This window comes from Manis pentadactyla, chromosome 5, assembly GCF_030020395.1.
Source record: "Manis pentadactyla isolate mManPen7 chromosome 5, mManPen7.hap1, whole genome shotgun sequence".
Lineage (NCBI taxonomy): Eukaryota > Metazoa > Chordata > Mammalia > Pholidota > Manidae > Manis > Manis pentadactyla.
Window position 1 is genome coordinate 151,279,813 of NC_080023.1, and position 20,929 is coordinate 151,300,741.

Genomic DNA, 20,929 nt, shown 5'->3' on the forward strand with positions numbered 1-20,929 from the left:
GCTACACATCCCTACTCTGGCAGTCTTTAATACTCTCTAGTTTATGGAGTTGGCTTTGAATACTACATAACATTCTAATTAAGTTTTGAAATTCAACCTTATATCCAACGAGCTTATAAACTGTTACTAATGATAATAGTATGGGCATTCTTTCATTGGTAACTGGTATAACATTAATGATCTAAAATTCATTTTGCCTCTATCAAATTTACATATGCACACATTGAAGAGTCAAATGGATCTAAATTTCTACATACGCAGGATGAGTCTCCGTAACCTTCTGCCAATATCCATTTCCCAGGGGCAGCCACTTTCAGCTCTCCTAGCTTGACCAGTCTAGATTTTACTTTGAAATCTCACATAGCATTCTCACGTGGCTACTTCTTTTCTCAAGGACATTATTTATTGCCTTTCCACTATGGAAGGAGGAGGAAGGTTCTCTTCCTTCTGAACTGGTGACACACATGCACACTTTCTGTACCCATCACCCTAATATCACTATGTTATAATTTTATGTAACTTAACAGTTGGTGTCTACCTTACCAGATGTGATTGATATTTAGCTGTGTCTAGTAACATTCCTAATTTTAGCATATGTTTATCCGCTCATGTGTGTGTTTGTGTAACCACCATAATCAGCACACAAAGCATTTGCATAACCACAAAGGTCTCCCCTGTGCCAGCCCTGAGTAGTGACACCCATCCCCACCACTCCAAACTTCAGGCAGAGGCCAATCTGTTCTCCATCTCTGTAATTTGAAGAATATTATATAAATGAAATCATAAAGTAAGTGATATTTTGAGATTGAGTTTTCCAGTCAACATAATGCCTTCCAGAAGTTCCATGTTGTTGCATATAACTGGTGTGTCCAGCTTTTTGCTGTGACAAAGAATGCTGCTGTACACATTTGTGCACAGGTTTTTGTGAACATAAGTTTTCTTTTCTCTGAGATAAATGACTGGGAGTATGATTGCTGGGCCATAGAACCCACTTCCTCTCCTGCAAGAGGTCAGGAAATGATCCTTTCACCCGAAGTAGGCACATACAAGTTGTGAGGTCACCAAGCACCATGCATCTGGCCTATGTGTTACCAGCTCCATCAATCAAAGGCTGGAATAGGGAGTCATTCAGAGCAGACCTGATTCCATCCCAAAGGTGAGCAGCCCTGGTGACCCTCTTCCTTCTCCAGCTGGGAGCTCTGGGTTGGGGCAGGAGCAGAATGAGGCCACCAGCCAGCCACATCCTGGGGTCCTGGTTTGGGAGTTGGGGCCACAGTCCGCAATCACAGATCCTTCTTGGCCTGGGGCTCCCACATGGAGATTCACCACAAAGACCTCAAGATGGGGAGAGGGGCCCAGAGGAGAGAGCAGAGACCCCAGGCAGGGAGGAAGCATTATTTCTGCTGGGCTGTCCAGGGCCCCCTGAAAACTGAAGATGACCAACTCCTCACATTGTAGCCACCTTTCCTTCCTGGCTTCCATTTCACAATCTAGAAGCAGGACTTCTCTAGAATCTAGAAGCAGGGCTGTCTCACAGCTTCTCCACCCCATCGGAGGCACTTCCTCTTCTATCACAGGAGGCGGGGCTCCTCTGCTGTCCACAGAGCAGAGCCTGGTTCTCTCAGCCGGGTCTGGACACAGCAGCCTCCTCGGGTGTCCACAATGCCCATTCCTGCCTCCTGGCCCCACCCTCCTCCTTGCCTGCTGCTGACTATATTTCTGGGACTCAAAGGTAAGTGTGGCCTTGGGTAGAATCCCCTCCTCCTGCCCCTGAGCTTAGGGCTCGAGGTTAGAACGGGTGCACCACCAGCACTGCCACAGGGCAAGAACAGGGCGTCACTGAGAGCATGAAGTCAGGGCCTGAGCATTTTCGCTGGGAACCCATCACCTGCAGCTGGTGACCTGAGGTTGGAACAGATGATCCTTCAAACACCACAGCAACAACTTTTTGTACATTAACTGGTCTGTTCCTCACCACATTCCTGTGTGATAGCTCCATTACCCCTGATTGACAGATGGGGAAACTGAGAGAGTAACTAGCCCAATGGCACCTACATGAGGCAGTAGAGCAACCAGGGTTCAAATTCAGGCTAAACAGCTCTGCAGTTCATTCTATGAACCCTGCTTTCACATGTGGTCTATTGAATTTGCAGATTGTTTTAAGCATTATTGACCTCTTAACAATATGAAGTCTTCCAATCCATGAACATAGAGTATTCTCCTATTTGTCTTCTTTAATTTCTTTCAGCAATATTTTATGCTTTTTCATCAACAACTCTTTCATCTCCATGAGTAAATTTACTCCTAAGTATTTTATATGTGTTAATCTAGTGTAAATGAAATTGTTTGCTTAATTTCCTTTTGGGATTGTTTGACACTAGTCTTATAGAAATGCAGCTGATTTTGTGTGCTGATTCATAGCCTGTAAATTGGCTGAATTTGTTTATTAGCTCTGAAAGGTTTTTAACATTTTATTTAGAAAGTATATTTTTAGTGACATATAGTTAACATACAATATTATATTGGTATCAGGTGTACAACACAGTGATTTAACAAATATGTACGTTACAAAATGTTCACCATGGAAAGTGTAGTTATCTTCTGTCACTATACAAACTTATTAGAATATTATCAACTGTATTTCCCTTGCTGTACTTTTCACCCAATGACTTATATACCTTCTATTTGGAGTTTGTATCTCTTTATTCCCTTCACCTATCTCACCCACTTCCCCATTCCCCTCCCTCTGTTATCCAACAATTTGTCTCTGTAATTATGAGTCTATTTATATTTTTTGGCTTGTTTTCTAGATTTCACATGTTAGTGAAATCATATGGTATTTACCTTTTTCTGACTTTTTCTAACAGTTATGTTTATGTATAGATTCTAGATTTGCGACAGATAAAATCATGTCATCTGCAAACAGAGATAGTTGTACTGCTCAATTTGAATGCCTTTACATTATATTTTAGCCTAGTTACTCTTACTAGAATTCACTATTGTGTTGAGTGGAGGAAGTGAAGGTGGGCATCCTTGTCCCATTCCTGACCTAGGGGAAAGCTTTCAGATTTTCACCACTGAGAATGAGGTTATTGTGATGAATGACTTCATCATTTTGAGGAATTCTCCATGTATTTTTGATTTATTGTTTATATCTTGAAAAATGTTGACTTTTGTTTCTTTGCATCAAATTCTTTGTTTTTTTCTCTTATTCTATTAATGTGGTTTGTCCCATTGTTTAATTTTCATATGTTGAACCATCTTTGCAGTCCAGGAATAAATCCCACCTGACCTTGGTTTATACTTTTTTTAATAAGCTGTTGAGCTTGGTTTGATAGTATTTTGTGGTAGATTGCTGCATCAGATTTCCTTAGAAATATGGTCTGTAGTTTTCTTGAGGTACCTTCATGTGACTTTGGTATCAGCTTAATGCTACCCTGAGAATGAGTCCCCAAATGTCTCTGAATATGTTAGGAGTCTTCCTTCCTCTTCGATTTCTGGGAAGAGTTGGAAGAGGATTAGTGTTAGTCCTTCTTTTAATGTTTGATAGAATTCACTGGTGAAGCCACATAGCCCTGGCCTTTTCATTCTTCAGAGATGTTTGATTATTGGTTAAATCTCCTTACTAAGTTATATATCTATTCAGATCTTCTATTTCTTCATGATTCAGTTTTGTTAAGTTCTATGTTTCTAAGTTAACCAATATATTGGTGTAGAGTTGATTTACTTACTTTTTAATAAAAAACCTTTTATTTCTGTAAAATTGCTAGTAATGTCTTTCTTTTATTTCTGATTTTAGTTATTTGTGTCTTCTCTCTTTTTTTAATTGTCAAACTTGCCAAAGTTTTGTCAATTGTGTTGATCTTGGTTTTGTTAATTTACTCAACTGTTTTTCTATTCATATTTTATTTAACTGAGCACTGATCTTTGTAACTTCTTTCACTCACCTATCTTTTGATTGGGTTTACTTTTTTTCTTCTTTTTCTAATTTCCTAGAGTGTATAATTGCTATTTGTTTATGATCTTCTCTTTTTAAATGTATGCAATTACACTGTGAATTTCCCTCTAGCACTGCTTCTGCAGTCTCTCACAGTTTTGGTATGTTGTGTTTCCATTTTCATTTTTCCCAAGGTATTCTCTAACTTCTTTTGTGATCCTTCTTTGACCTTTTGAACATTAATAGTGTGCTTCTTCTTTTCTATGTGTCTGAATATTCCATTTCTCCTTCCCTTATTGATTTCTAGTTTTATTTTATAAACCATTTCACCAGGGCACTGAAGAAATAGCCCTTCTCCCAGATTCCAAAATCTGCTCTGCCATTCACCCTGTATGACAATGTTGCATACATGTATTTGTTATGGCAACTGGTTTCTGTAACACTCAGGAGAGATGAGTGTGATAGGCGCAACAAAGGCCCCCAAAGAGATCTATGTCCTAACCCAGAAACTGTGAATATTTAACTTGATATGGCAAAAGAGATTTTGCAGAAGTGACTAAGTTAAGACTCTTGATAGGGGGAGACGGTCCTAGATTAGCAACCTGGGCCCAATATAACCACAGGGTCCTTATAAGAAGGAAGCAAGAAAGTCACAGTTAGAGAAGGAGAGGTGACAACAGGAGGAAAGGTTGGATGGAAAAGAAGAGGGAACCTTGAGAAGAGGCAGTGGGCAGCCTCTAGAATTGGAAAGGCAGGGAAAGAGCCTCCAGAGGAAACGGGGCTCAGCAGACTCCTTGACGTAGCCCAGTAATACCAGTCTTCTCATCTCCAGGACAATAGTAAATTTCTGTTCTTTTAAGCCGCCACATTTTGGGTGATTTGTTACAGCAGCTTTCAGAAACTCATATAACTTCATTATAAAAATCAGACAGACTTGAAACAATGCTTTTCTTCCTATTGAAACCCCATGTTCACTGTGTGCTGGGAACGCTGCACACCATGTCACTCAGGTCCCTCAGGCCCCCAGGTGACAGAGCAGAGCCCATCCAGAGCTGTGGATTTAAGGGGGAGAGCATAGTGGGTCCACAGAGGTTCTTGCAGTCAAATGCATATCCCACAAAATGCATCCATCACTTCTGCTCACAACTCAGTGGGCTTGGAAAATTGCCGGGTGTCACCCAATGCAAAATCCAGAAAGTGCCACCCAACTTGAAGCCATAACGTGGCCAGCCAGAAATATTTGGGAAGCATGACCTTTCTAGAGAAGGCTCAGGCACTCAGACCTGATCTCTGCCACACCAATTAACTGTGCCTCAGTTTCCACATTTTAATAGAGTCACACAAAGCAGGCTCCTTTGAAGGTTCCATGTGATGGACAGCAGTGTGCTGAACTCAAGGCCTGCTCATGGTGTGAGCTCAGTCATGAGTGTTGTTATTGACAAACATCTGAGAAAATATGCAGGATTATGTAAAAATGAGCCAATACTGGTATGTTTCCCTCTAGGAGTGGCAGGTGAGGAGGAGCTACAGGTGATTCAGCCTGAGAAGTCAGTATCATTCACAGCTGGACAGAAGGCCACTCTGAACTGCACCCTAACCTCTGTGCTCCCCGTGGGGCCCAGCAAGTGGTTCAGGGGGGCTGGACCATGTCGCCAGTTAATCTACAGTTTCAAGGGAGGAGAAGGCCCCTTCCCCCGAGTAACAAAAGCTTCAGATGCTACAAAGAGGAATAACATGGACTTCTCCATCCGCATCAGTAACATCAGCCCTGAGGACACCGGCATCTACTACTGTGTGAAGTTCCAGAAAGGGACCCCTGATGTGGAGATTAAGTCAGGCCCAGGCACTCGGGTCACCGTGAGTGGTGAGTCCAGGGTGGGCCTCCTCCAGGCCCTGTGGTGGGGCAGCCTGTCAGTAGGAACGCCCTCCATTCTTTGAGCAACACTGAGGATCAGGTGGGCAGTGGGAGTTCATATTCATGATCTGATTTCCCCGCCTTGCACAGCTCAGGGAGGCTGGGGCCTGAAGAGGCCCTTGTTTGCTCCAGGTCCCCTGCTGTTGCATGGAGGGGAGTCTGTCCCCAGTCTGCTGGCTCCACAGCCCCTGCCTTTTCCAGTCCTGTCCAGCCCTTTGGTCCAGGGCTGAGGGAGCAAAAGCCTCAGTGACTTGCCCAGTCACAGGCCAGGCCTCCCCACTGCCTCCAGGGAGCCCTCCCTCCACGGGGCCCAGGCTCCTCTTTCCTGAGCACTTACTGAGCTCCTGCTGGGTGCCAGGCCCTGCTCTGGACGTTGTGCGGCAGCAGTGAGCAGAGCACGGCAGGGAGAGGGGACTCTGTGCATTTCTTTATTTCTTCTTCACAAACGTCACACTGAGAAGAAATTCATAAGACGCACAGACTCCCTGTTTAGGCTGATGCCCTGGGTAGGAGATACCATTGTTGGGCATCTATTGCAGGTCTGTCTACAACCCATCTTGTGAATCAGGGACCAAATCACACAGTCACTGAAGGTTCTGAGCAGAGCTGGGATGTCTTCGAATGTCCTTCATACTGTGAGAAGTTTTCGATGTGGGTGGTGCCAGAGGCCCAGATCCTGAATCCTGGATTGTCAGTAGAGGAATGACCCATCCAACCAATGCCCCCATGTGCAGAATGGGAGCCTGAGGCCAAGGGATGACAGGGCACATTGCTCATGGTCACATGGCCAGTAGTGAGGGGATTGGACTAGAGTCCACATCTGATTCTGGGCTAGTTCCTTCCTGTCCTGACATTGGACACTCTCTCCATGGAAGGGTCTGGTATATAGTAGATGCTGAATAAAAGCTTGTTACACTAAACCAATGAGCAGGGAGCAGTCTTTCTACTTTTCATTGGTTTCCCCAAGCCCAGAAACCCCTCCCATTTAGACCCTGAAGCCTGAGGTGATTGGAAACCTCAGCCCCTCCTCCCCAGTCCAGCATACTTACCACCACCTAGAGCTGCCCGTGGTTTTACAGCGGTTCAGCCCCCCAGAGGGTGGAGAGAGCTCCATCATTGTACAGTGTGCTGTTATGGAAAAGTTGTTCCCCACCTTGGGCCATAAACAGCATGTGGTGGATACGATGTCCTGCATGACTCTACTCCGGTGGGAGTGCCACCTGGAAGTGGCCTTGCTAGGTGGTGGCGGGGGCTGGGGGAATGCATTTTAACTGTGTGGATGCTGTTAAATTTCCCTGCTGGACAGAATCTCAAGTAGATTCTCCCCACAACCCCTGCATGTTGGCAGGGTACATGGTTTCATCCTGATTTCACAGGTATTACAGATGTTCTCAGGGGTGCCCTCCAAGAAAATAAGCCAGAATGGAATCACCAGGACACCTTCCCATGGAGTGCTCCTGCTCCCAGGGGCTTCTTGCTCCCCCTGCCCCTGAGGAGGCACAGAGCCAGACACACTGTGCTGATCCCAGCTTCACTGCTGATGACACCTTCCCATTTTACACGTGTGTGTATCTGAACAGACTGGAATCCCCTCCAGCACATACTGCTCAGCCGCAGTGCCTCCCTGCCTCAACACACCAGCTGTCCCTCCTGAAATCTGTCCTTCTGCTTCTCAACCTGCCTCTGGCATTCTGTAAAGAAAATGCAGGAAAATGTGATCTGGTTTGCATTTTGAAAGTGAGTTCTGCAGGCTTGTTATTTAAACAAGACAAAGAGAATCATAATTTGGGGGTTTCTACTGCTTTTCTGGTTGTTGCTCGGAGGCTGTGGGAGGCAGGCACTGGGACTTTTCTTGGTGTTTCCTCCAGGCATTTGTTTTCCCTTCTAAAAGCCTAAGAGGAAATAGGTAGCTTCAGAGCCAGTAATAACCAGATCTCATAATATTATAGGAGTTACTTACTAATCGTCCACTGTATGCCAGGCTCTGTGTTGTACACACACCCTCACTCATCTTACCAGGTTTGTGTTTTGATTCACTTTGTACAGAAACACACACAGCTTCAAGGATTAGGAACAGAGGCACTAAAATCAATCAGTTGTGCACACAGTGAGATGTGCTCTGTCCTGTACTCGCTATGACTGGCACAGATTAGGCCCTGCTGGGACATTTGTGGAAAGAATGAAAACTAAGGAGAAATTCATAAATACCTGAAGGGACAGTTCTGGACATAAACTAAGTCTGGTCAAAAACAGTTCTATTTGTTCAGGTTTCTGCATCATCTTCTGTTTTATTAAGAGAAAGCATGTTTCAATTGACCGTAACGGCATCTCCAGGAAGGAGACACAACTGCTGCCTCTCGTCCCCTCGCCAGCCTGGTTCCAGCTTCCTTGGCTGTCCCGCTGAGCCACTGCTTCCCCTGATTCACTTCTCTAAACCCTTACCTGAAGTTGGTATGTTTCCAGGGGACGCCACTTAGGAACAGTCAGTACAGAGTGACAACAGTCAGTAATTTTGTGCCTGTGCCCAGATGGGCGGGAACTCGTGTGGCAGAGGAAAGACGGTGAACGCAAACCAGGGCTGGACCTGCAGGTGGCTCTGCCCCACTGAGCGCCCCTGGGAACCTTGGTCCTCCTGTGTAAGGGGAGGACGGCGACCCCGCCTCCCAGTGCGATGACAAGGATTAGACGATAGTGTGATTCACACATACTCTTAACAGGGTCACATGCTTATCGTGGTGATAATCACAGTCATGCGATTTGTTTATAAATGTCCTTTTGTAGCCAAACCCTCTCCCCCCGTGGTCTTGGGCCCCACGGATAGGGCCACACCTGAGCAGACAGTGAGCTTCACCTGCCAGTCCCACGGCTTCTCCCCCAGAAGCATCACCCTGAAATGGTTCAAAAATGGGAACGAGCTGTCGGCCTCCCAGACCAACGTGGACCCCGAGGGAGACAGCGCCTCCTACCGCATCTCCAGCACAGCCGAGGTGGTGCTGGCCCCGGGGGATGTTCGCTCCCAGGTCATCTGTGAGGTGGCCCACGTCACCCTGCAGGGGGGCCCCCCTCTTCGTGGGACCGCCAACTTGTCAGAGACCCTCCGAGGTAGATGCCCCCACACCCAGAGCGAGCCCACTCCTGCGCCCAGGCCTCCCCCTGCTCCTCCCCTTGCTTTTGGCTCCAGGCCTTGAGTTGCCTGGAGTCCAATGCCTGCCAGTCCTCCCCAGTCACCGGCGCCTGGATGTGCCGGTCACTTACTGATACTTGAATGGCAGCTGCCAGGCCAGCCCCTACCAGTGCCCAGCACTGAGCTGGGTAGTTGCATTTACTTTACCAACAGCAACTCACAATTACTGAGCACCTTCTGGGAGCCAAGCCCCTTGTGGTTAGCGATTTCGTTTATTTTGCTACAGTTACGATGTCCCTACTGCCTGCCACGGGCTGAGCTTGTGATTTCACTCATTTTTACCCTAAAGGAGCTGCCAGTCTTTGAGCACCTACTGTGTGCCAGGCACTGTGCTTAGTCATTTCATTCATATGCAAAGAGCCCTCAGTGTCTGAGCACCAGCTGCATGCCTAGCACCATCCTGGGTGATTCCCTGCCCTGTGGGAGCTAAGCTGGGGGAGCTGAGCTATGCAGCCCATCCTCTGTGATCTGTCTGTTCCTAAGGTCAGAGCTTCTGCCCTGTGCTGTTTCAGTTCTGCCCCGTTTGGAGGTTTCCCAAAGCCCCGTGGCAGGGAACCAGGTGAACGTCACCTGCCAAGTGAAGAACTTCTACCCCCGGCGCCTGCAGCTGAGCTGGTTGGAGAACGGAAACGTGTCCCGAACAGAAACGGCCTCAAACCCCACAGAGAACAAGGATGGGACCTTTAACTGGACAAGCTGGCTGCTGGTGAACGTCACTGCCCACAGGGAGGACGTGGTGCTCACCTGCCAGGTGGAGCATGACGGGCAGCCGGCAGTCCCCAGAACCCACACCGTGCACGTCTCTGCCCACAGGCAGGACAAGGATACAGGCCAGATCCCTGGTGAGGCCTCCACTCCCACTGCTCTTTTTAAACCTCATCTCTTTTCTTGATGTTGAAAGTAGTAATTCGTTCTTATTATAGAATAATCGAGAAGTCCATAAATATAAAGCAGAATTTTAAAGTCAGGTACTCCTTCCCCAAATCCCTTATGCCAAGAGACACCACTGTAAGAGTTTGCACATATCTTTGTGGGTGGTTCGACATAAACACATATTTAGGAGAGAAAGAAGGGAGGGAGGGGTCATCCTGTCACAGCGCCCTGCCTCTTGCTTTCCTCTCCTACCGATCCTGTGTCCATGTCAGCCCCCTGCTGTCCTTGTTCTTTCCAACCTCTGCTGGTCTCTGGTCTGTCCTAGACTTCTCCACCCGCATCACTAATGCCACCCAGCAGGCATCTGCACCCACTGCACTGTGACATACCCAAAGCTGAGCCCTGAGGACATGGAGTTTGAGGCTGGACCTGGCACTCAGGGGACCCTGAGTGGTCACAGCATGGGCCTCCTTTGTTCCCTGATCTGTGACAATGGGCCAGCCATGATCAGAATTACTCACTGAACATTTACTATCAGCAAATTCAGTTCACCTGAGCTCCTCTTTCCTGCTTCCACCCCCCTGGGTGCTTGGAACTCGGAGTTTCACAGACGGGACTCGGGGCACAGTGGGAGGCATGTCGTGAAGATTTCTTGACATTAAGCCAGACTATTGGGCTGAACTAGTCAACGTCAATCTCAGGCCCTGAGGATGTGGACCACCAGCCTATACACAACTGTGAGCTGGTTAGAGACCTGTTTCCCCCACAAACACAGCTGGACACTGTCCAAGGACCTACAGAATCCTCCTTGCTGCCAACAAAATATGCCTTGTTTCTGTCTCATGTAACTCCCAGAGGGGTAAAGTCGGTTTTCCAGGAGTCTTTACTCCAGACCTTCAAATCACATGTTCCCTCCAATTTACCCCCTTGTGTTGTCCTTATCTTCTGGGTCAATCGTGGGTCACTGAGTGTCCACGTCCCTGCCTTCAGGAAGAGTAAAGAGAGGGAAGTGAAGGCCACTTCCCTCAAAGCAAGAGACATACAGACAGTTCATAATTAAGTCCACTGATAATTTAGTCGTGTGTGCACACCCAGTTACAAATGGAATCCGTAATTGTGAGGTCACATAATTAAGGACATTGGTTTTTCTGCAAAATCAGTACCTTTACATTTCGAGAAATTAACAGTAATTTGCTAATGTCATATGAAAAAGAGTGTATGTTCAGATTTTTCCTAATTTCTCTCATAGGTGCTCTTTGTGCACCAAAATTAGTTTTAATCAGTCTGTAAATACTTGGTGGAATTCTCCTGTGAACACACCTGAGCATCAAGAATTCTTGGGATTTGAAAAAGTATCTCAGCAATTTAGTGGTATTCTAACTATTCAGTTCATATCAAGTGAATTGCAGTAGGCTGTACTTTTTGAAGAATTTGATCCATTTTCTCAAAGTTGTCAAATTTCTGCCCATAGATTCTTCACAATATTCCCTTTTTATCCTCTGATGTCTGCAGGGTCTGTAGTGCTATCCCCTGGTGCATCCCTGATATTGGAAAAGGGTCATTTCTCCTCTTGTCTTTGCCTGTCTTGCTAGACATTTTTAAATTCATTGATGTTTTCAAAGAAACTACTTTTTGTTTTCTCTGGATTTCTGCATTGTTTCTCTATTTCAATTTCATTGATTTTCTGTTTTCTTTAATATTTTTCCTTCACTTGATTTTGACTTCTTTTCACTTCTCCTTTTATCATTTCTTGAGGTGGGAGCTCAGATTATTGATTGAGATGCTTAGTTTTTCGAACACATTTACCCTTCTCACACTGCTTTTTACACCCAGGTCTCCCTCTGTGCCTGGGGAGGTGAAGGAGGGGAACCTAGACTCCCAGGCTCAGTTCTGCTTCCAGGTCTCAGGGGCTGAGCCATGGGCTTCCCCTCCCACCTCTCAGAGTACCTCCTGTGTCTGGGGTCCCTCCTGGGGTTCAGAGTTGCACTGAACCAGGATGTGTGGGGGTGGCAGGTGGGGGGGATGAGTACATCATCTGGTCTGCAGCAGCCTGGGTTTGCTTTTCAGTATTCATTTCCCATTGGGCTCAAAGAGAGGGCTCCCTTTGGGTGCTCTAAGTGTGCCTGTCTTCACATTCTGCCTAGGGCACTAGCATTGTAAGTGATTTGGGGTGTCTACGTGATGGGCTGGAGCAAAGTGCCAAATGGCTATGTGACCCTGCTGCACTGGGGTGCCACAGCCCACCCCAGGCATCTGAGGACCCCGGCCCCTGCAGTCCCAGTTCTGAAGGCTCTGATGTGTGGAGGCACCACTTTTTGTTCATTTGTATGGTATTGGAGTGTTTTACAGTATTTATCGGTTAATGGACCTCTTTTATTTTAGTGTAGAAAAACCTAGTTGTGTTAATGGGGTTTGGGGGCCTGCACGGTTTTGATAGTGGGAGAAGGGTTCTGAGCTCTCTAATGTTGTGCGTCTCTCCTGTCTTTCAAAACCCTTCCTTTCACTCCCCCACTTTTTTCTTATCCCTTCATCACTCAATTGCCAAACTGTTTCTTCATTTTCCTCCAGAGGATATGCCCTTTGAGTTGAGCCCGTCCTTTTAATCACATCTGTCCATTTAAATGCCCCTGCCTCCTTGCATTAGGCTCCGATTGCCACTGTAACAAATTACCCCATGTTCAGTGGCTTGAAAATACACACATTCATTACCTTATAGCTCTGGAGGTCAGAAGGCTGTCCACACTGCGTCTGAGGGCTCTGCTCCTTCTGGAAGCTGTGGGGGGAATGTGCATCCTTGCCTGGTCCAGAGCCTAGAGGACCCCCATACTGTGTCCAAGGAGCCATCACTCTGTGCTTCTGCCATCACGTCTCCTTCCCTGAGTGTCCTGCCCACCTTGTTCCCTTGCGAGGATATTGTGATTGCATCAGTTCCACTCTAATAAACAAGATAATGCCCGACTCAGTTCTTAATCACTATTTCTAGTCCCTTTTGCAATATAAGGTAACATATTCACAGATTCTGGGGATCTTGCCAACCCTTGCAAATGAAGCAGATTTTATGCCCCTTGCCTATGGTCTGTGTTCTAATCTGCAGGACACTATTCCAATATTATCAAATTTAGGGTGGATTTAATGTTGACGGGGAAACTTCCAAATAACTCTCAGAGTCTCTTGCCAGCCTCACTGGCCTGTTTCTCCGGCACTTTTCCTCTGGCTGCTGAGGGAGGGACGGTGGCAGCCCAGTGAGCCTGTGCCCAGCATGGGCTGCGTTCCCTCTTTTCACTCTCAGTTATTTTGTAGCTCAGACACTCTTTCCCAAGAGATAGTGACAGACATTTGCACAGAACGCCTTTCCCTTTGCCACTTCCTCCCAGTTTGCAGAGGACATCATTGGAGGCAAGGAGCTGTGCTGCTGCCCTTGTCCTCGGCAGCCCAGAAGCCAACTTCCAGGCCACTCAGCGGTCCCCACCCCACATCTCAGGGTCCCCTACTTCCCCATCAGGGCCTGATGCTGGCAGAGAAGACCCCTGAGGTTGAGAACTTACCCCCTTCTGTAGTTCCCTGGCTCCTGTCATCGTGTCCTGGGTCCCTCCTCAGCCCTGCCTGCCATGTGGCTCTAGGAGATAAGAATCTTCAGTGCTGCCAGGAAGTCCTCTGGCTTCACACTTACCCTTCACCTTGTGACTGACCAAAGGCCATGCTGACATTCCTTCCTATGTCCCTGAAGGTCGGCCTTGTCTTGGCCCAGAAGAAGAGTTTGGAGACTCACCTAAGGGGACAGCAGGGATGGAGTTCCTAGGTTTGAATCCCACTAATAGTGTGACCCTCCCTAAACTCTCTGGGACTCAGTTTCCTCATCAGAATGAGAATATAATACCTGCTCGACATGGTGGAGGACTAGTCAGTAAGGAGGCACCACACTTATGGGTCCCTGAGCCCCCCCCTCTCTCTCGTCCCTCAAGAGGACATCCTGGCAGCCTGAGGAATGAGTGAGTGATAAGGAGGAATTTCGAACCCTGATTTCTGCCTTGAACTTGAGCCCAGGGCAGATTCCAGAGCTTGAAAGCATTGATGGGCCCAGGTATCCTCAGATGGAGTAAGTGGAGGCCCTTGGGAATGGACAACTTGGGCCCTTGTAATGCCTCCTCCTGTCCCTTGATTTCCAGGCCCAGAGCCACCTCCTCAGCTCCTGGTGGCTCTCCTCTTCGGTTACAAGGTGCTGCTGACGGTCAGTGTCTCTGCCATCTATGTGCACAAGATGAGGAGGGCCTGACTGTAAGTTGTGGAACAGGGTGGTCAGGCCAAGGTCTGTCCCAGAAGGGCCAGGGTCACGGGAGGGCCAACCCAAGGTCACACAGGGTCAGGGACCCCGTGGGGTTAAGGGAAGGTGACCTACCTCTCTCAGTACATCAGGGACCTTGGGTTTCCCTCTCAGTGGTTCCCAGCTCCCAGGAGGTGTGGGGGGACTGTACGGGGGCAGAATCAAAGATTTCAAAGGGGTCCACAGAGTCCCAGGGCTTCTGGGCAGAGGGGGCTGCATGACAGGTGGCCAGGGGTGTGGTCCCCTTGGAGACCATCTCTACATTTTGTGAATAGTGGGGCTCCATGGGGAAAAGACGTCCACATTTGGGAGAAATGTTGAGAGACCCGTATCAGCTGCTCTGAGGGCTGTGCCCACTGTGAGCCTCCTTGTAACACAGTGATGGATGGGAAGGGTGAGGGGCACCGTGTGAGGAAGGCTGAGGGGCAGAGTCCCATCTCAGGGCCTCCTGTCCGCTCAGGACATGCTCCCAGGAGGGGGACAGCCCAGAGGACATAAGACACATGCAGGGACATTTCTTGAATGGTGAGCACAGAACTAAATGGAATCTTGTTTCCCACAGCTCCTCCTTCCCCACCTGCTGCCTGCTGCCCTCCATGCCTGCTGCCCCCTTCCTGCCCTTAGGGGCCCAGCCAAAGACAAGGAGCAGACAGAGGCCTCCACAGATTCTCCTCCCAGTGCCACCCACCTGGAAGCCCTGCCTGCCCGCAGCTCCTGCTCCTTCTCAGAGACCCCAGTGTTCCCAGGGCTGGGGCCCCATTCCCGCTCCTCTCAGAAACACACGCACACAGAATCCAAAGATACCACCTCCTCATTACCCCACCCTCAGGACTTCAGTGTGATGGGCGGGGACAGTGAGGACCAGGAAGGGGCAGTGCTGCTACGCGTTCAGGCCCTTCACCCATTGTCGTGGGCGTGGGAGCCAGGGGAGGGGATAGCCATGCTGTGCCCACAGCAGTAGCATTGGGTACAGCAAGCTGGCCTCGAAATTGTGGCTTTGATTCAATAGTAAATATTTCTTTTTCCCATAGCTTTTCTTGTCCTTTACAGATATTATGTAGCTGAGGTGCAGAAACATCGTGAGGTGAGAAATCCTGAAGGACATTTGAGCTGGGAGCTGGGAAACGGAGTCCTGTGTCCCCGGCAGCACTGTCTGGAGCAGAGTTAGTCCTGCTGTGCTTGCGTGGGGGTCAGGGTGCATGTCGTCACCCAAATGCCACACATGCTCACTGCCGCCAGTGTTTTTTCAGTTACTATATACCTTGAGGACCAGTTCTAGAGATTTTAGGGAATTTTAAAAACAGACATTCAATAAATATGTGTTGTATAAATTATTTCCTTTCTATTTGCCTATTATTAAAATACATTTCTTCTCTAAACTATTTATAGAAAGGGTCAGGCTTTTTGAAAATATGCTCTCTGGAGAAAATTAACTATGTAATTATGTTTGAAAAATTGTGTTGACCACAATGTGTAACTTTAGGAATCTCTGGACCAAATGATCCACGGGAGAGGATAACACTCCTGTGACCCATCAGATCCTGAGGGGGGACGTGCTCCCCTTCCCTCAGGTGACACACAGCTTACAGGTTTCCCCTCTGAGATCTTGCAGACAGAGTCCTGGATGAGTGATTAGAAAACACATTCTGGCTCTATGACCTTGAGCGACTCACTCAAAGTCTATGAGCCTGTTCTCTGCTCTGTGAAATGGGAATAATGCTGCCTCAAAGGATGGTGGTGACACTAAATGAGGGAGCCTTAAGTGAAAGCACACAGGGTCTGGAGCAAAGTCAGAGGAGTAGATACTTACTTTTCTTTTTTAATTTACTGAGGAGTTTGTAGCATTTATGCTCTGCAGTCCTGTGATGGTGATAGTTTTCCCCTGGGCCTTGTTTCCTGACAATGTTACCAACCATTTTAAGAAATAACTTTCCCCCTTGGAGACTGGCACCTTTGTTCAAGAATCTCTTTACAGAGAGCAAAAGTGACCTTTGCTTCAAAATTTGGCACACTCTGCCGACCATAAGTAGGGCAACTATAATGTCATGAGTTGAGGAAAATAAGCTTTTTAGAAGCATTAGTCAGGTCTGGCTCACACTGGGAGCCTCCTGAACTCACCTCCCCAGCTGGGAACATACAGCTACAAATGGAACAGTTCCCTTGTAAGAAACCCAAAAGCTAGTTGAGCGACTCCTACATATTGGATGAACAAGAGGAAACCCACACTGAGAGAGAATCTGGCAGCGAACCCTGCCCCCGGCACAGCAACATTCAACCAGGAGGGGCCTCACCCCTCCCTGCTTTTCCTTGAGGCGCAAAGGGTTTGGACCCAGCATCTAATGCCCCAACTTTTAGGACTCCCTGCTGAGGGTTGCTCCTCCAAACCAGGCAGCAGTGAGAGCCAGTGGGGCTGTGTCCCTGAGGCCCACAGACCAGAACCAAAGAGCAGTTCTTAGCAGCACGTCAGGTCATCCCTTAGCTCCCCCCCAGGGCTCAGCTTGGAGGCAGCAGAGACAAGGCCCACCTCCCAGGCTTTGCCTGAAAGAGGCCTGTTTACACATGCCATGCAAGGCAGCCAGAGGGTCAGCCTCCTGATTTAATACAACCTAGGGGGCAACAGTCCTCTCCGGAGACCAGGGAGGCCAGCAGGGCCTGTACACACACACCGTGGGCCCCCCTCCAGGCCCCAGCAGCCCCCTACGAGGAGCTCCTGCACATGTCTGGCACCCCGGCTTTTGTTGCCATCCTGGGACGTGCACCTTGATGGCCCGGCTCTGGTGGCCAGCAAGCCCCCTCCCACCAACTTGTTCTAAATTCTGCAATTTGTAGGAATCCACAAAGGACCCTAAACTGCAAAACTATCTTGAGAAAGAAAAACAAAGCTGGAGGCATCACAGTGCCTGATCTCACATGATACTACAAACCTACAGGAAACAGATACATTGATCAGTGGACAGAGGAGAACCTGACCCACACACATGCGCTCAATACACTGACAGCAAAGGAGGCAGGAATATACATGGGAAAGGACAGTCTCTTCCATAAATGGTCTTGGGAAAACGGGACTTGGACCAGTACTTTACATCATGCACACAAATCAGCACAAAATGGATTAAGTATTTGAATGTTAGACCTGAAACCATAAAACTCCTAGAAGAAAACATAGCGGTAAGCTCTTTGACACTGGTATTAACAGAGGCAAGGGAAACAAAAGCAAAAATAAGTAAATGGGTCTATATCAAACTAAAACCCTGCACAGTGAAGGAAATAATCAACAAGAGAGGAAGGCAACCTAATGAATGGGAGAAGTGATTTGCCAAGCAACTGATAAGGAGTTAATATCCAAATATATAAAGAACTCCCAAAGCTCAATAACAACAACAAGAAAAAAAATCCTATTTAAAAATGGACAGAGCAAATGAATACATATTCTTTCCAAAGAAGAAGACTTGTGGATGGACAACTGGTACATCAAAATTTGCTTAAATTCACTCATCATCAGGGAAATGCAAATGAAAACCAGTGAGATACCACTTCACATCTCCTGCAATGGATTCATCAAAAAGACAAGAACTGACAAGAATACAGAGAAAAGGGAACATTTGTACACCGTTGGTAGGAATGTAAATTGGTGCACACCCTGTGGAAACAACATGGAGATACCTCCGGAAATTAAAATAGAACTGCCATGTGACCCAACAATTCCACTTCTGAGTCTATCACCAAAGGAAACAAAATCACTTCCTGAGGAAATCTCTGCTTCTGGGATCACTGCAGCATTATTTACAATAACCAAGACATGGGAGAAGACTAAGTGTCTACAGGTAGACCAATGTTAAAAGAAAATGCGGTTACACACACACATACACAATCAGATGCTATTCAACGTAAGAAAAGGAAATCCTGCCATTTGCAACAAGGATGGGCCGTGACAGCATTACACTAGGTGAGGCAATTTAGAGACAAGTACTTATGATCTAAATTATATGTGGAAACTAAATATCCAATCTCACGGATACAGAGACTATCTGAGTGGTTGCCAGAGACAGGGAATGGAGGGTGGGGAAAATAAGTGAAGGTGGTCAAAGGATACAGACTTCCAGTTATAAGGTAGTAAGTTCTAGGGTGTAATGCACAGCATAGTGACTATAGTTAACAACACTGTGTGTGCATTTGAAAGCTCCTGAGAACACATCTTACTAATACTAATAGAAAGCTCTCATCACAAGAAAAACTGTGTGGCTGTGTGAGGTGATGGATGTTAACTAAACTTATTGTAATGATCATGTGTAATATTTACATACATCAAATCATTACATTGAACATGTGTTATAAATTTATTCAGTGTTGTATGTCAATAATATCTAAGTAAAACGGGACAAAGAAAGCTAAACCCATGGCCACCAAGTCATATGTTCCAGTGACAGAGAGTTACAGTCCAAATGCTGTCACACATGCGAACATTTGCAATGAGATATACACCAGTCATAGGGCCAGTTCAGTGAGTTCAGTGAAGGTGAACCTCTCTCTCCCTTTCCAGTGCTTCTTTTGTTTTTTAACCAGAAGAACTGTCTTTAAGTGTGCAGTTCAGGACTGTTAATTACATTCACATCATTCTGAAATAGATCCCAGAACATTCTAATCTTGTACAACTGAAAGTGGATACCCTTTGAGGAGCTCCCATTCCTCTGCCTCCAGCATCTGCTAACCACGGTTCTGCTGTCCGTCTCTGCGAGGGTGACTGCCCCTGATAGCTCATGTAAGTGGAGCCATACAATATTTGTGTTTTTGTGTCTGGCTTATTTCACTTAGCTCAATGTCCTCAGGCTTCCTCCATGTTGCATTCTGGGACAAGATGGCCAACATGGAAAAGGAAGGAAAGACTAGGACGGGTTTCATCAACCCCTTCACTCGACCACCCATCATCCTTCCATCCCAGCTGGAGAGCCCTCCACATTCACACTCAGCAGCCGTGCACTTACTTGTTATGCACACATCTGCTAACCAACACCTACATCCTCCCTGGGGAGGCCCTGAGCAGATGGACCCCATCCTTTATACTCTCGGGCTACCAGAGTGGATTTCCTATATACAGCTGTCTCTTTCCTCTGGGCTGGGTCAGCTGCCCCTGCAGAGACTGTGTCTCTGATTTCCCACTCCTCAGACTTGGTGGCCGTTACCTGCCATGTGCAGTGATTCCACCCACACAGTGTGCATCTCACCTGGCTGGGAAACTGCCATATGTTCGCGGTTGCTGAGCCACCCATGCCCAGGCAGAATATCGATGGCACCTTCAGTCTGGGAACCTGCATTTGATGAATGGGTCTGTGCGGAGTTCCGAGCAGGTGCTCAACTGTAAGGTGCAGCAGGAGGCCCAGCCTCCCACCTGAACCAACCTCATACTGTCGCCCTCAGCGCACAGCACAGGCCAGCCCATCTGGAGCCCAGGAAGCTCACATCTCTCCCTGTGTCACCTGGTCACCTCTGATGTCTGAGAGGATTTCAGCCGGCATGGGGAGCAGTGGAGACTTGCTTATCATTGAAGTCCTGCCCAGCTTAAGAGTCCGTGACTCCTTAAATAATCAATGCTGTCTGGACACAGCCTCATTTACATGTGGTCATCCTGAAAGAGCTTTTAGTTCAGAGGAAATAGCAGTCTTGTAGTTCTACCCTCCTGAAAATTCCCGAGAGGGGGTTCAGCTTATATCCTTGCTTACTGGTGATTCTGCGATGGTCATCCGCAATGCTCTTGTTATAATGTAAATTCAGAAAAAGCTATCTTCAAACTTAGTTACATTAATATACCTTTGTAAACTTAGGCAACTGAGTCAGTTATCCCCTCAGGGCCTGAGTTTATTCATCTATAAATTAGTATAGTGATATCAGCCTCCTAAGATTTTATTAAAGTTAGATTACCACAAAACTTTAACACACAAGGCTGATTGTCTGGGTTTGTTCATCTAGAACATGGCCTTTTGACTTCTGTGTGGAAGATGTTCAAATCAGTACTTATTTGGTCAAATTCAAGGTGAGGTTAGTAGTCAAAGTCATGTCTTATTTTCAAGAGAGAAAAGAACATGGGCTTGGAGTAAGAAATCGGGTGCAACGTCCTGGGTCTGGAACTTCCTGGCAAAATGACCTCAGAGAAGGTGCTTCACTCATGGAGCCCAGTTGATGTTTCCCCTACCTGCTGGTACCGAGGTTAGAGATGCCTGCCCTTATCTGTGAGGCTGTCCTCCTGGGATTCAAGGTGCTTCTGGTGATGAGTTTCACAGCCACCTCCATCCTCAGGCCATGGAACCTGTAACAGGTGAGCTGGGGGCAGGCCTTAAGTCCTCAGTGGGAAGTCAGGGTCACCATCAGGGCTGGTGACAGGATCCAGGACAAACACACAAGGCTCACAGTGCCCTCAAGGGTGGCCCAGCCTCAAGATAAGATCGTGAACCTCATGTTTTCTCCAAATATCTCTTAGAATTCTCTGTCTGCCCACTCTCACGCATTGCAGAGTACTCTGGAGTTTGAAGGGTTTCAACTTAGGTTCCTTGGTGTCCTGGAGGTGGCAGTCCCAGGTGTGGAGGTGGGATGAAGGTCAAAGCTTTGAGACCTGAACTTCAAAGAGTCCCCATGAACTGTTATATCTTCCAGTTTTCATATTATATATCTTTGGAATGAATAAGAAAAGTATAACTAAATCAACTA

At 47.2% G+C, this 20,929-nt stretch overlaps 1 protein-coding gene across 2 annotated transcripts in view; it reads left to right on the forward strand.

Moving 5' to 3' along the window:
• The first annotated feature begins 5,584 nt into the window (after positions 1 to 5,584).
• The window catches only part of LOC118932720 (signal-regulatory protein beta-1-like), a 40,699-nt gene continuing 25,354 nt past the window's right edge, over positions 5,585 to 20,929 (forward strand). The window contains exons 1-5 of one of the 2 annotated variants that reach the window (XM_057502824.1): positions 5,585 to 5,801; positions 8,634 to 8,954; positions 9,549 to 9,878; positions 14,076 to 14,201; positions 14,793 to 15,473. In XM_057502824.1, the coding sequence (XP_057358807.1) occupies positions 5,672 to 5,801; positions 8,634 to 8,954; positions 9,549 to 9,878; positions 14,076 to 14,182 (888 nt within the window). In that variant the 5' untranslated portion in view covers positions 5,585 to 5,671 and the 3' untranslated portion in view covers positions 14,183 to 14,201; positions 14,793 to 15,473. Of the gene's footprint in view, positions 5,802 to 8,633; positions 8,955 to 9,548; positions 9,879 to 14,075; positions 14,202 to 14,792 lie in introns of those variants that run through there. The other variant, XM_057502823.1, reaches the window with a different exon arrangement.